Here is a 16,238-nt window from a genome sequence, read left to right as displayed (position 1 = left end):
AGAGGAAAAGAAGGGAAAGAAGGGGAAACAAAAGGGGGAAAAAAATAGAAAAAAAATCTCCCCATCCATAAAATCCCCAAATTTTGAGTGGGAAGAGCTGGAAATTGCCCATTACCAGCCATTCCAGGAGGGGATTTTTGGGAGTTGTTGCAGATCCCAGATTGCCAGTGGGATTTTTGCAGGCTGACCTCGTTCCTGGAGCGCAGCACGATGAGGTCACTGACTTTCCCAAAGGGCTGGACGAGCTTTTTGATGTCCTGGTCGGAAAATCCGTCGTCGGGCAAATCCGAGATCTGCAGCACGGTGCCACAGCTCAGCAGGTCCTCCCTCAGCAGCTGCAAAAACAGGGAAAGAATTCCCAAAAATCCTGCAGGTGCAGCCATGGAAAATGCCAAGGAAAGGTTGGTTTGGGATCTTGGAATGATTTGTTATGGAATTTTGTGGTTCCGTGATTTTCGAATCGATGGAAATCGCCGTTGGAATGGGTTTTTTTGGAATTTGTTCTAGGGAGGAGAAATCATGGAATTTTGGAATTCTAGAAGGGTTTGTTTCATAATTCCTCAAATCCCAAACCAGCTTTTCCTTGGAGACTTTCAGGGGTGAAATTGGATTGAAATTGTGGAATAAATCTTTCTGGAATTCCAGAATTTCATGGTTTTTTAAATAGAATTTTGGAATTCCGTGATTTTTCACCTTAGGGAAAATTGGATTGGAATTATGGAACAAATCTTTCTGGAATTCCAGAATTCATGGATTTTTTAAATAGAATTTTGGAATTCCGTGATTTTTCACCTTAGGGAAGATTGGATTGGAATTATGGAATAAATCTTTCTGGAATTATAGAATTCCATCATTTTTTAAATAGAATTTTGGAATTCCGTGATTTTTCACCCTAGGGAAAATTGGATTGGAATTATGGAATAAATCTTTCTGGAATTCCAGAATTCCATCATTTTTCATCCCTGGAAATCTTCAAGGAGAGGTTGGATGGGGATTGTGGAATTCATTTTTATGGAATTTTGTAATTCCATGGCTTTTCACCCCTAGAGTTTTCCAAGGAAAGGTTAGACTGGAATTATGGAATAAATCTTAATGGAATTTCAGAATTCCATGGATTTTTTATCCCTGGGAAGTCTCCAATAAAAGCTGGTTTGGGATTTTAAAAATTAGGAAATACATCTTTGTGGCATTCTGTAATTCCTTTTTTTTTTTTTTTTTTTTTAAGAATTCCAGAATTTTATTATTTTCACATCCCTTGAAGTCTCCAAGGAAAATTCTTCCCCATAGAGAATTCCAGAATTTCACATTCCCCATATCCATCCTGGTTGGAATTATTTCATGGAAACAATTCCCTGAAATCAAATCCCACCCAAATTCCATGAATTTTGCACCCAAATCTCAGAAATTGTCACACAAATCCAACTAATCCCCATCCAAATCCCAGGAATTTCCCACCTAAATCCCAAAGTTTTCCACTCAAATCCCAGAAATTCCTGCATAAATTCCAGGAATCCCCACCCAAATCTCAATAATTTCCAACAAAATTCCAGGAATTCTCATCCATATCCCAGAAATTCCTGCCTAAATCTCAGAAATTCCCCACTCAAATCCCAGGAATTCCCAAACAATTCCCAGAAATTCTCACTCAAATCCTAGGAATTCCTGGATAAATTCCTGGTTAAATTCTAGGAATTCCCACTCAAATCCCAGGAATCCCTGCCCCAATCCCAACATTTCCCACAGAAATCCTATGAATTCCCAAATCCCAAAAATCCCCACTCAAATCCCAAAAATTCCACCCTAATCTCAGGAATTCTGATAGAAATTTTAAGAATCTGAATTCCAAAATCCCACCCAAATCCCTAAAATTCCCACCCAAATCTCAATAATTTCCAACCAAGTTCCAGGAATTTCCCCCCAAATCCCAGAAATTCCCACTCAAATCCCAAAAATTCCACCCTAATCCCAGGAATTCCCACAGAAATCCCACCCTAATCCCAGGAATTCCCACCCAAATTCCAGGAATTTCCCTCTAAATCCTAGAAATTCCCACTCAAAACCCAGGAATTCCTGGATAAATTCCTGGTTAAATTCTAGGAATTCCCACTCAAAATCCCAGGAATTCCCACTCAAATCCCAAAAATTCCACCCTAATCCCAGGAATTTATAGAGAGAAATTCCAGGAACTTCCCCCCAAATCCCTAAAATTCCAACACAAATCTCAGTAATTTCCAACCAAATTCCAGGAATTTCCCTCCAAATCTGAGAAATTCTCACTCAAATCCCAGAAATTCCAACCCAAATCTCAGTAATTTCCAACCATATTTCAGGAATTATCATCCAAATCCCAGAAATTCCCCACTCAAATCCCAGGAATTCCCAAACAATTCCCAGAAATTGCCACAGAAATCCCAGGAACTCCTGCACAAATTCCAGAAATTCCTTCCCAAATCCCAAAAATTCCCCCAGAAATCCCAAACCAAATCCCAGGAATTCCCTCCCAAATCCCAAAAATTCCACCCCAATCCCAGGAATTCCCATCCAAATTCCAGGAATTTCTCTCCAAATCCCAGAAATTCCCACAGAAATCCCAGGAAGTCCTGCACAAATTCCAGAAATTCCTGCCCAAATCCCAAAACTTCCTGGATAAATTCTAAGAATTCCCACTGAAATCCCTAAAATTCCCACCCAATTCTCAATAATTTCCAACCACATTCCAGGAATTCCTGCCCAAATCCCAAAAATTCTGACAGAAATCCCAGAAATTCCAAACCAAATCCCAGAAATTCCCACAGAAATCCCAGGAATTCCTGGATAAATTCCTGGTTAAATTCTAGGAATTCCCACTCAAATCCCAGAAATTCCAAACCAAACTTCAAAAATTCCCACCCAAATCCCTAAAATTCCCACCCAAATCCCTAAAATTCCCACCCAATTCTCAATAATTTCCAACCAAATCCCAGGAATTCCTGCCCAAATTCCAGGAATTTCTCTCCAAATCCCAGAAATTCCCACAGAAATCCCAGGAACTCCTGCACAAATTCCAGAAATTCCTTCCCAAATCCCAAAAATTCCCCCAGAAATTCCTGGATAAATTCTAAGAATTCCCACTCAAATCCCAGAAATTCCAACCCAAACCTCAAAAATTCCAACTCAAATTCCTAAAATTCCCACCCAATTCTCAATAATTTCCAACCAAATCCCAGGAATTCCTGCCCAAATCCCCCAAATTCCCTCAGAATTCCTGGAATTCCAACCCCAAATCCCAGGAATTCCCAATCTCACCCTGTTATAGGACACAGGATGATTTTTCCCTGATGTCTCCTCCTCCTCTTCCCTCTCTTTTTTTGGGATATTCCCCTCAGATTCCTGGGATGAGCTGGGTCCTGCTCCAGCTGCTCCATCTTTTCTGGAAATTTTGGGAATTTTTTTCCCATTCCCACTGGTCCTACTGGGAATTCCATGGGATTTTCCAGAGTTTAAGGATTCCTCAACTGCTGCTTGAAGGGATTTGTGTTTTTTAAACTCGGCCAAAAATCCCGGTCCCAAGGTTTTCATCACGGCTTCCAGAGCTGCTTTTCTGTCTGGAAAAATCAAAAAAAAAAAAAAAAAAAGGAAAAATCCATGTTTTAATTGGGATCATTTATTGGGATCAAATCCAGGATTTTTTTTACTGTGGTTTTTGGTTTCATCACCCCCAGCACTGAATCTTCCTGATCAATGAATTGCAGTGAGATCGATAAAAATCTCAATGGAAAAATATTTAAAAATCAAAATTTGGCTTCATTTCCTACAGCAAAAAAGGAAAAAAAAAAGAATTTTTTTAGGAAATTTTTTTACCATTCTTTGATTTCTTTTGGAATTTTTTTTTGGGAATTAATTGGGATTTCTTTTTTAATCTTTGGGATCAAATCCAGGATTTTTTTTCTGTGGTTTTTTGGTTTCATCACCCCCAGCACTGAAACTTCCTGATCAATGAATTGCAGTGAGATCGATAAAAATCTCAATGGAAAAATGTTTAAAAATCAAAATTTGGCCTCATTTCCTACAGCAAAAAAGGAAAAAAATGGGAATGTCTTAGGAATTTTTTTTTTTAATTTTTTAGGGAAATTTCAGCAATATTTCAGGATTTTTTTTTTAATTTTCCTTTTAATTTGTTCGGATTTTTTACTTTTTTTAATTTTGGAATTTTTTAGTAATTTTTTTTTTTTTTTAATTTTCTAGTACTTCTTTTTAGATTTTTTCAGACCATTTTTGGAATGTTTGGGGATATTTTGTGACCCTGTCTCACTGACACATCCAGCAGTACTTACTAGCTTGGAGCTTTCTGCTAATTCCTGCCTTCCTTGGCTGCTTTTAATTAATCCTTAATTAATTTCCTGGCTGCTGGATTGCTGTGGAGAATCCAGAGGTTGGTTATTCATTCCTTCATTCCCAATTTTTTCCTTTAATCCCTAAAAAAATGAATTTTTTTTTGGCAAATCTGCCTGATCCCTTTCACAAATTCCCACTTGGAAAAAAAAATTGGAAATTATGGAATTATGGAATTAATCTTTCTGGAATTTCAGAATTCTATGATTTTTTTTAATATTTGGAAGTTTCCAAGCAAAGGTTGGATGGGGATTGTGGGAATTATGGAATAAATATTTCTAGAATTGCAGATTTTGGGAAAAGTCAGGAATGGGATTCCTGTGGGAAAGGCAGAGTTGGGGGAAAAAAAAATTAGGAATGTTGCTGAGCATTCCCAAAATCTAGATTTGGGATGAAATTATTAAAAAAAAAAAATAAAATATTTGGGAATGCTGCTCAGTGTTCCCAAAATCCTGATTTATGATGAAATTACCTTCAGGAGGGAAAATAAACTTTGGGAATGTCTCTTGTCATTGCCAAAATCCCAATTTGGGGCTGAAATTCCCAAATTCTGGGAATGTCTCTCATCATTCCCAAATCCCTGATTCAGGCTGAAATTCCCAAAATAAACTGTGGGAATGCCTTTCATCATTCCTAGAACTCTGATTTAGGATGAAATTCCAAAACAAAACTTTGGGAATGCTGCCAAATCATTCTCAAACCCCCTCAGGATTTCAGCTGAAATTCCCAAATAAATTCTGGCAACCCCTCAGGATCGGGGTTAAAATTCCCAAATAAACTCTGGGCACCCCTCAGGATCGGGGCTGAAATTCCCAAATAAATTCTGGCAACCCCTCAGGATCGGGGCTGAAATTCTCAAATAAACTCGGGGAACCCCCTCAGGATCGGGGCTGAATTTCCTAAATAAACTCTGGGTGCTCCTCCCCTCAGGTTCGGGGTTAAAATTCCCAAATAAACTCTGGGCACTCCTCAGGATCGGGGTTAAAATTCCCAAATAAACTCTGGGCACCCCTCAGGATTGGGACTGAAATTCCCCAATAAACTCAGGGAACCCCTCAGGATTTTGGCTGAAATTCCCAAATAAATTCTGGGCACCCCTCAGGATCGTGGCTGAAATTCCCAGATGAGCTTCGGGCGCTCCTCCCCTCATGCCTCCCCTCAGGATTTGGGCTGAAATTCCCAAATAAAATTGGGGAACCCCTCAGGACTGGGGCTGAAATTCCCAAATAAATTCTGGCAACCCCTCAGGATCGGGGCTGAATTTCTTAAATAAGCTCCGGGCGCTCCTCCCCTCACACCTCCCCTCAGGATCGGGGCTGAAATTCCCGGACAAGCTCCGGGCGCTCCTCCCCTCACACCTCCCCTCAGGATCAGGGCTGAAATTCCCGGACAAGCTCCGGGCGCGCTCCCCTCACGGCCCTCCCGGTACCTTCGGAGCGGCTGCAGCGGCGGGAGCAGCGCTCGGAGCTGGGCGATGGGCGCGCCCTGGGGCCGGGCCGGGGCGGGAGCCGGCCGCGCTGCGGGGAGCGGGAGCGGTGCCGCGGGCTCGGGCGCCGCGGGCTCGGGTGCCGCGGGCTCAGGCGCCGCGGGTGCCGCGGGCTGCGGGAGCGGGGCCGGCGGAAGCGCGGCGGGCTGCGGGAGCGGGAGCGCAGGCGGCGCAGAGCCGAGCTGCCCGAGGAGGACGAGGAGGAGCAGGACGGGCGGGAGGAGCCGCCCGAGCTGCCCGAGGGGCGGCAGCGGCGACGGCTCGGGCTGGACGAGCTGGAGCGGTGCTTGGGGGTGCGGTTCTCCTTGCGGTCGGCGGCATTCCTGAGGGGAAAGAGAGAGACTGAGTGGGGTTGGTGTGGGGAAAGTCAGGAGTGAGAGTGATGTGGGAAATGCGAGGAGTGGGAATGGTGTGGGGAAAGGGAGAAATGTGAGAAGTGCAGTTGGTGTGAGGAAAGGAGATTGAGGGTGTCAGGAGTGGGATTGGTGTGGGGAAAGGAGACTGGAGAAAGTGAGGAATGGAATTGGGGAGGGGAAATTCAGGAGTGAGATTTATGTGGGAAATGTGAGGAGTGGGATTGGTGTGGGGAAAAAGGAGACTGGGGAAAGTGAGGAGTGGGGTTGGTGTGGGGATGGGAGATTGGGGATGTGAGGAGTGGGATTGGTGTGGGGATGAAGATTGGGAATGTGAGGAGTGGGATTGGTGTGGGGATGGGAGATTGGTAAAAGTGAGGAATGGGATTGATAGGGAAAGAAGATTTGGAAAAGTGAGGTACCTGTTGGAGGAGTGAGCCTCAGGATTCCACTCGGGATATCTGTGGATGGCAATGGGAAAATGTCAGTGGAAAAGCCAATATTCCCAAGAAAATGGGATTTTCTCCATAAATATTCCCATTTTTCTGGAGAAAATTCCCATTCCCAAAAGCACCAAACGTTGGTTTCTGTTTATCCAAGATGAGGTTGGATGGAAATTGGAGCAATTTGGGATAGATCCCTAGCATTCTGTGATTCCCAGCAGATTCACAACTGATCCCCAGAGGATTCCTAATGAATCCTCAATAGATCCTACTTATTACCAGTGGATTCCCAATGGAGTCCAAACATATTCCCAGTGGATTCAAAATGAATTCCCAACTGATTGCATGGATTCCCAGGTGATTCAACAAATTCCCAATGGATTCCCAACTGATTCCCAGAGAATCCCCAAAGGATTCCCAGTGGATTCCCAAGATAATCCCAGTGGATTCCCAATGGATTGCAAATGGATCCCCAATGGATTTCCAGCAGATTCCTAATGGATTAAACAAATTCCCAATGGATATTCCAGCAGATTCCCAATGGATTCCCAGTAGTTTCCCAGTGGATTCCCAGCAGATCCAATGGATTCCCAAGGAATTCCTGGTGGATTCTAAATGGCTTCCCAGCAGATTTCCAGCAGATCCCCAGATGGATTCCCAGTGGATTCAAGGGATTCCCAACAGATTCCCAACAGAACCCAAACGGATTTCCAGCAGATTCCCAGAGGATCTTCATCTGATCCCCATCAGACCCCTAATGGATCCCAGCTGATCCCACGCGGATCCTCAAGGAATCCCAGTGGATCTCCATCTGATCCCCAGCAGACCCCTAATGGATCCCAGTGGATCCCCGAGGATTCCCTGTGGATCTCCATCTGATCCCCATCAGACCCCTAATGGATCCCGGTGGATCCCCAGTGGATCTCCATCTGATCCCCAGCAGACCCCTAATGGATCCCGGTGGATCCCCAAGGATTCCCAGTGGATCTCCATCTGACCCCCCCAGCAGACCCCTAATGGATCCCAGTGGATCCCCAAGGATTCCCAGTGGGTCTCCATCTGATCCCCATCGGACCCCTAATGGATCCCAGCGGATCTCCATCTGATCCCCATCAGACCCCCAAGGATTCCCAGTGGATCCCCAAGGATTCCCAGCGGATCCCTTACTGTTGGCGCAGCCTGCGGCAGCTCTCGAGGTGGGCAGGGTTGTTCTGGTGCAGGATCCAATCCTGAGAGAAAAAACAACATCAGGAAAAGTTGGATCAGTGGAAAACCCCAGGATCGGCCCAATCCCTCGGGAGCTGTTGGTTTTTTGGGGTTTTTTTTTTCCACTTTCCAGCCCATTTTTACCTCGAAAAAGTCAAATTTCCACGGAATTCAGGCAGGAGATTCAAAGCTGATTAGCACTGCTCCAGAACAAAAGCCTCAATTAAATCAATTAATCAAACCAAGTAATTAAATCAATTAATTAATCATTTAACCCACCCCCACGCTGGGGCTGTCAGCACCATGTGGATCAACAGAGGCTGCTCCAAAAAAAAAAAAATCAGAATTAAAGGGAATAAATCCATGATTTGCTGTCACATCCATGAGCAATTCCAGCTCTTCCAAATTGTGGCATCTCCACATCCAATCTCATCCCCAGCCTGGAATTTCTGAGCCTGGAGCTCCTGGAATGTTCAACTCCTATCATGTCACAGCTCAAAGGTCATTCCAGAGCCTCGGGATATTTTTATCATTTATAAAATTGATAAAAATAGGATTTAATTCCATATTAAAATCCCTAAAGTTGGATTTAACTGGGAATACTGACAGGCAACTGGGAAAAAAGGAGACAGTTTTCTATGGAGAAAAGATATTTCTTGGAAAACTCTGGAATTCTTCAAGGTGGAACATCACAAATGATAATTATTAAATATCCTTGGGGGACAAAAATCAACTTCCAGTTGCTCTCACAGCAGAAAATCCAATAAAATGTGGAACAATTAATATAAAATCACAGATCTGAAAAGTCAGGAAAATGGAATAATAAATTCTATGAGGATAAAGCAGCGATTTCAGCATTCCAAGCTGGTTTTCCCTATTTCCAGGCTAGTTTTCCCTAAGCAATTCCCATTCCCAGATTTTTTTTTTCCAGGCTTCAATTGAACCAGGATAAACCAAAGCTGTTCCTCAAGGAAAACTTGGTGGGAATGAAAAGGGAATTTGGCTCCAAAAATTCCAATTCCACAGAATTTGACTTCCAGAATTCCAACTCCAAGGTGCCAGAGGGATTTTGACTCCCAGAATTCCAATTCCACGGTACCAAGGAGGGGTTTTGGCTTCCAAATCTCTCCACCTGCTGATCCAAGGTTTTTGGGAATCTTCTCCTCACCAGGTCCTCACCTCTGGATTTTTGGATTTTCCTCCTTTTTTGCCTCATTCCTGGTCCTTCTTTGGGAATATTCCACTGGCCATGGAATCATCATGGAATGGTTGGAAGGGAACCTCAAGATGATCCCATTATCCCACGTTGCTCCAAGACCCATCCAACCTGGCCTTGGATATTCCAGGGATGGAACAGCCACGATTTTTTCAGGGATCCAAAGAAATCCTTCCCTAAAAACTCTACAGGATCCTTTTCCCATCAAATCCTGATGAAAGGAAAAATTCCATCCAAACCCTTCCATTCCCACCTTCCCTAATCCCATCCCAACCTCCTCTCACTCAGAGATCACCACCAACAAATCTTGGGAGCAGAAGGTGATGGAGAAAAATGTCCAGTCAAGGAATTCCGAGTGCAAATCTTCATGGAAAAGAGCAAATCCCAGATTCGAGGTCCAAGGAGGTGCCACCCCCAATTTTGAAGGGATTTAGGGAAAAAAAGTGTTGGGAATGTTTCAAATCTGCTTCATTCCAGATGTGGTGGGTGTGAGGATGAAGGAATTGTTGTTATTCCAAAAAATCTGCTCAATGTGGAATGTGAGGTGTCCCTCCTGGAGAGGGAGGAGACCCACAGATTTCTGTTATTCCAACTGGATGTGATTCCCAGCAGAAAATGAAGCTGCTCCATGGAAAATCCATAAAATCCTTCGAGATTTTGAGGATTTGGGAAATGAGAATTGAAAGGGAACAGCAGTTGGGTCAGACTGCACCTATCCCAAAGAAGAACTGGGAATTTTGCCCTAAAAAAACATCCAGGACACAAAGATTTTGGGGAATATCTGGCCCAAGCATCAATTTTGGACTCAAATTCTGATTTTAATGCCCAAAAATCCACCTTGGTGTGGCTGCACCTCCTCACAGCAAACCCTGAGGATCCCACAGAGACATTCCCAGAATTCCTGAGGTTGGAAATTCCCTGAAGATCACAGTCCAACCTCTCACTATGTCCTTTCCTACCTGAGATCAAAAATGACCCAATCTGTCAAATTCTGGTGCTGCCCCAACCCCAACTTCCATGGACATCTCCACAAATTTCCAAAATTTTTTCCCCACAAATTCCCAATGTTTTAGACCTGCCAGGTTAAAAGTTTAAAATGCTCCATTTCCCATTAAAAAAAAAAAAAAACAAAACCTAACTCTGGATGCAGGTGTGAAATACCAGAACTTGTGGCTTCTGAACCCAAAAAAAACCCCTTTAAAATGTATCAGAAATCTGTAAAAATGACATCCATGTTTTTTTGGGGTTTTTTTTTCCCCAGCTTCTGGAGTTTTGGCATGGTCAAGTTGGAGGGATGATGTTTGGATCAATATCCCACATCCAGGTGGGAACCTCTGGGTTTCATATTCCAGTGGAATTCTCTTCCCATGGGCAACGCGGCGTGGTTGGATCCAAAATGAGTCAATCCAAGAGCAGATTCTAAGGATCCATGGAAAAAAAGAGCTCAGCAGCACCAGCCTGAACTCAGAATCCAGTGTTGGAATTTTGTTTTTAGGGCCTTCAAGTGTGGGATAGATTTTCCTCATTGGGCATCTTCATCTTCATCTGACGTCTCTTCCTCTTATTTCAGAATCATGGAATGGTTTGGGGTGGAAATGAGCTGAAATCCCATCCCATTCCCACCCCCACATCAGGGACACTTCCACCATCCCAGGTGGATCCAACCTGGCCTTGGGCACTGCCAGGGATCCAGGAGCAGCCCCAGCAAATCTGGGAATCCCAGCCCAGGCAGGAATTCCTTCCCAAGATCCCAGCCCAATCTCCCCTTTCCCAGTGGAGCCATTCCCTGTGTCCTGTCCCTCCAGGCCTTGTCCCCAATTCCTTCTCCAGCTCTCCTGGAGCCCCTGCAGGGAGCATTCCCTGGAGTTTTCCCTTCTCCAGGAGAACATTCCCAGCTCTCCCAGTCTGGCTCCAGAATCCTGGGAGCAGCTCTGGGGTCTCCTCTGAATTTGCTCCAGCAGCTCCAAGTGCTCCTGATGTTGCCCCAAACTGGAGGCAGCTCTGCAGGTGAGGTCTCACCTGGGCACAATTCCCACCTTTCCCGCTGCCCACGCTGTGGGATCAGCCCAGGGATCTGCCCAGGACATTTGGGGCGTCTCATCCACGACACCCCAAGTCCTTCTCCCAGGGCTGCTCCTGATCATTCTCTTCCCATCTTGGGGCTGTGTTGGGCTCGTCCTGCTCCAGGAGCTGCTGCCCTCGGCCTCGAGGTCGGGATGGTCCCACCTCTCCAGGTGTGACCCCCGTGCAGAGCTCAGTGTCACCTCCACTGCACCAAGGGTGACCAATCCTGGTGTCCATGTCACCACAGCGCCGATCCCAATCCCAGCGTGGCTGCTCCCACCTGGACACGGTGCTGGTGACAACTCCAAGTGCCACCATCCAACCCTGAGTGCTCCATCCATGTAATCCAGGCTTCTCCAAGCTTCATCCATCTTTCTCCAGGCTGGGAACAGCGATGACATGTGGGACAGCATCAAATGATGGAAGTCCTTGGGAATCACCAGATCTGGTAGCTCTTCCCACCTGAGGTCCCATCCAGCTCTCCCAGAAGGGGACAGGGAATGGCTGGAGGACAAGTCTTCAATGTCCAGGTCATCTGCAACCACCCCAAACCAACCAAATTCGCCAAACTGCAGAGCTGGAATTGAGTTCTTTAATCTGTGGAATTCATGGATACACCAGCTGGACATTCCTTCATCAAAGCTTTATTTTTTGGGATAAAATCTTCCCAAACTCTTCTGCTTCTTCTGCACCAGGGCCGCTCCTGTGACCCTGGGAGACAAACACCAAACACTTCCCAAAGGAAGCAAATCCAGGACAGATTTGGGAGCTGGATGAGGATTCCTGGGAACAAATCCCACCCCAGTGCCACCAGGACAGGATGTCACAACATTGAATCCACCCCAAAACCCTCAGCCAGAACTGATTTGACAACAGATTTTTAGTGACATTTCCCTCCTTAAACGAGCAAAGAATTCTCATTTAAATTAATTCCCTTTTCCTTTTGTTAACACCCCCCACACTTCTGTTTCCCTGTTCAATTTTACTCATTTTTATTTTAAATCACCCTTCCCATTTCCAGCTGCCCAACTCCCCAGCCTTCAGTACTTCCTGGGGAAAAGGGCTTGGGAATTTCTGTTTGTTTTTCCTTAACAAAACTATTCTCATTTTCAGTCATATTTTTAATTCACAGCACAAACAGAGCCTCACATCTCCAGGATTTGACCAAATTACAAAAATCCCTCCCTCACAGCCTCTCCACACTTTGCAATTCAAACACATTAAATAATTATTAATTAATTAATACTTTTTTTTTTTTTTTTTTTAATATCACGTTCTCCTGTATTTTTGACAGATCAAACCTCAGGCTTTTCCAGGAAAACCCACAGCTTCCAAAACATTTTTTATCTCTCAATATCCATCATTTTTTCCCTTTATTTTTTCCCTTCAAATCTGAAGCTGTGATTTCCTTCAAGGCTGAGAGCCCGGCAGGATGAATGGACGCATTTTCCGAGCCAGCCTCTGGAATATTCAGTGTTGTCACACAGAGCAGATTTGGAAGATGAAATTTCGGGTTCTAAATGGGCTCTTTTGTTTTCAGGCAGAGTTTGGAGGAGGAGGAAAGGGGGAATGAACACACAGACATCTCCCCCACCCCAAGACATGATTTGAGTCCCCCAGACACGACATTAATATTTCACTCTGCTGCTCCAGGTTTGTTTTCTTGTTGGAAACCCGCTGCAAAACCAGAAATCTTTTCAATATTCAAGTAAAAAAATTAAAAAGAAAGCAACTCTGAAATGCAACTGGAAGCAGAACACGCCGTTACAATCATTTCTAGCACCATTCCCAACACTCAAACTTGGCGACCAGCATCCCAATCCATGGAATTCCCAGGGAAAACAAGCAGCGGCAGGAAAAGGTGCCGAGTACACACGCTTAGGGAATAATCTGGGAAAGCCACTCACCTTCATATGAGTGCATTCAAGGTTACACAGAGAACACAAATGTGGGAATATTCGCGGCGACGTGGCATAGTAGTCGTTCATCATGGACGGGGTGGGTAGGCGTTTGCTCTTGGAATCCGGGAACACGGGCAGCCAGGACGCCTTCACCACCCCGAACGGGGATTTGATGGGTTCATCCAGGGCCGACTGGAAGGGTTTGTGGAAGGGTTTGTGTCCCGCCGAGGTCCCGCCGGCGGCGCCGGGCGCGGGATGGGCGCTGCCGCTGTTGCGCTGCTTCTGCTCGTGCTGGCTGATGGCGGCCAAGAGCCCGGCCGAGAAGGGCGGCGTCGGCATGGGCGGCAACACGTGCTGGGTGACGGGCGGCTGGACCAGCGGCGGCATCACCGGCGGCAGCATGGGCTGCGCCATGGGCGTGGGCAGCAGCGCCGGCAGGATGGGCGGCAGCACCGGCGGCACGGGCGGCTGGGACACCGGCTTCACCACCGGCAGCGCGGCGGGCGCGGCGCCGCACAGCCCCGGCACCTTGGCCGGCGGCTCGGCCGGGAAAAACGGCGGAGCGGGCGAGGAGTCGGCGGGGAACGCCGGCAGCTTGATGACTTCTTCGGCCGGGAACACGGGGTTGCACGGCACGCTGGGCGGCGCTGGCGGCGGCGGGACGGCCACCGGCACGCTCTGCTCCCGCTGGAATTCTTCCCGGTTCTCCGCGCTCGAGCTTTCGGGATTGTAGACGCGCGCTTCCAGCGGCTCCTCGGGCAGCGCCTCGGGGTTGTAGGTGCGGATCTCCAGCGGGTCCTCGGTGTAGCCGTACTTGCTGGCGTGGCCGTAGTCGATCACTTTGCCCTTGACGGCGGCGCCGCCACTGTCGCCCGCCGGCTCGTCGCCCCGGCTCGGAGCGTGCAGGCCGGGCACGGCGTGGCCCAGCTTCCGGATGCGGATCTCCCGCAGGATCCTCGGCATGTTCTCGGGCGTCAGCTGGTCGTCGGGGTAGCGGCTCAGCTCTTCCAGGTCTTCGTTGGACAAACCGAAGCTCGCTAAAATGCTGGAGGCGCTTTCGGGCGTGTAGCGGTTCTGGGGGTTGGAATTCTGCTCCAAGACCGGCGCCGGGCCGGGCGGCTTCGGCCCAGGGGTGCCGGGGCCACCATCCCAGCGATTGGCACGCGGGTCTCCCTTCTGCTCCTGGTGCAGGCTGCTCTTCTCCTTGACCTTCCTGGGATCGGCCCTGTGCAGCGTGACGCGGACGTTGATCCTCTGCGATCCCGTCCACTGCTGCGCGTCCTGCCCCGAGAATCTTTGGGGCGCCGCTTGGGGCGTCGCGGGCGCGGCTTTCCTGGGCGGCCCCGCCGCGCCTCCGGCCCCGAAAGCTGCCGGGGCTTTGGTGCCCGACGGGTTGGGTCCTCTGGGCCTCGGGGGCAAGGTTCCTCTGGGGCTAAACATTGCGTCTTTCAGCAATGCCTGGTGGGCGCCAGCGTGGGGAGGCGCCCGCCCGCCGCTGGCAGCCAAGTGCTGGAGAGCCAAGTGGGTCTTAATTTGGGCAAGCTGAAAAGGAGGAGGGCCCAACACAAAGGGGCTGGCAAGGCCAAGGTTCAGGGAATTCACAAGTGGTGCGAAACTTTCCAAGAACAACACAAAGCTGCAAGTTAAAAGACAAGGATTAGATGGGTCATCTTTGGCATCTGCTCACAGCGGCTTCTAGGACGGGGAGAAAAGCAAACCCGAGGCACAAAAGCAGGATTTGCATCACAGTTTAAAGCACTGAAAATTCACACAAAAAACCATTTTCTTTCACTATTTAAAATGTTAAATATAGTGAACAGGTGATTAATCAATGAAACAGGTGATTAACAAGCTGAACCCAACAAGATGGATGTCACAGGGAACACAACCTGTGGTGACAGTTGCAACAGCATCGCTCAAAACCTGGCATTTCACTTCTTGGTGAGAACAGAGTTTGGGTTTAATTACAATTAATAATTTCAGGAGCAGTGAGGCAAAGAGTAAAACCCCCCCTGCCCATGACGAGGGATGAGTTGGAAGTGAAACCATTTAGGTAGAGAACTCCAACCAGTTCCAACTGGGTGGAGCCGAGCCGAGGCCGGAGCGGTTTCCAGGAGGACACTCCCATGGATCTCTCATGGGTGAAGAGCAAACCCTGCAAGAATTCACAGGGTGGGATGAGGCTGGAGTTCTGTGGGGAGAAAATATCCGATCTTTCCAAGAGCTTAAATGGGAAGGGTTTGAAACAGAGAGGAGTAAAATCGTCCAGGAACAACCAAAAAAATCTATGCAAAACAAGCACCGTGGTCAAGGGAAATGGGGCTTGGTTTGGGTGAAATCGCTGAGAATTGGGTGATGTGAGGGGGGAGAAGAAGGTACAAATACAGGGAGAGAAAAATGAAACACCACCGAGTTCTGGAGAGAGAATCACACAGGGGGTTTGGGCTGGAAGGGACTTTAAATCCCACCCCATTCCACACCTCCCGTTATCCCAGGCTGCTCCAAGCCCTGTCCAAGCAGCCCAGGGATGGAGCTTGAGACCAGGAAAACATCAAAGAGCGGCAAAGTCCTTGTGCAGCTCCTCAGGGACCGAGCAGAATTCTGGATTTAGGGCGAGGACAAAGCGGCAGCCACAACATCAGCGCGTTCCCAGCTCCATCCCCATTCCCAACCCCAAACACAGCAAAAAAATCCCAACCCAAACCAGGAAAACTCCAAACCCAGGAATTCCTCCTTTCCCCCTCGTCCATCTGATGTCTCCTGGAGCTGGACTCTTCCTGCAGCCATGCACGAGGTTTTCCAGGAGTTTTCCCGAAGCTCCGCGTGGAATTCCCGCGGTGCCGAGGTTCTCGTCTCGCCGACGCCGTCAGGGGGTTCTGCTTCCCAAACTCGTGGAAGTTGAGTCCAGATGGAATTTCTTCCATGAGCAGAGGTTCACACTGAGATCACAGCTCAAGGAATCAATTGCACAGGGAATGACCAAATGCTGGTGCAGATTTTCCAGCACAGTTCTTGGAGTTTGTTCCCATCTGGGTGTGAGGTTTTTTTGAGGAATTATTTAATTTGAACCGAGTACAAACTGCTCAGGGCTCAGGAGAAACACAAATCCTATTAATCCTCTCCAAGCAAATAATAACCAGATTCCCACCAGACAGCATTCCCAAAATTCCAGCCTCTCACCCAATAATCCTCCTCCCT

The 16,238-nt window shown here is 47.2% G+C and overlaps 1 protein-coding gene across 1 annotated transcript in view; it reads right to left on the bottom strand.

Annotated features, from left to right (window-relative positions):
- ZNF638 (zinc finger protein 638) overlaps positions 1-16,238 on the bottom strand; it is a 48,880-nt gene that overhangs the window by 24,100 nt on the left and 8,542 nt on the right. Inside the window, exons 2-7 of the mRNA XM_079306324.1 lie at positions 13,047-14,676; positions 7,821-7,882; positions 6,633-6,671; positions 5,801-6,180; positions 3,286-3,584; positions 189-335 (exon numbers count right to left, since the gene is read on the bottom strand). Coding sequence (XP_079162450.1) covers positions 189-335; positions 3,286-3,584; positions 5,801-6,180; positions 6,633-6,671; positions 7,821-7,882; positions 13,047-14,676 — 2,557 coding nt within the window. The remainder of the gene's footprint in view (positions 1-188; positions 336-3,285; positions 3,585-5,800; positions 6,181-6,632; positions 6,672-7,820; positions 7,883-13,046; positions 14,677-16,238) is intronic.

This window comes from Erithacus rubecula (assembly GCF_903797595.1).
Source record: "Erithacus rubecula genome assembly, chromosome: 5".
In the NCBI taxonomy this organism is placed as follows: domain Eukaryota; kingdom Metazoa; phylum Chordata; class Aves; order Passeriformes; family Muscicapidae; genus Erithacus; species Erithacus rubecula.
Note: the sequence above shows the minus strand (reverse complement) of the source record. Positions and strands in the feature narration are given on the sequence as shown.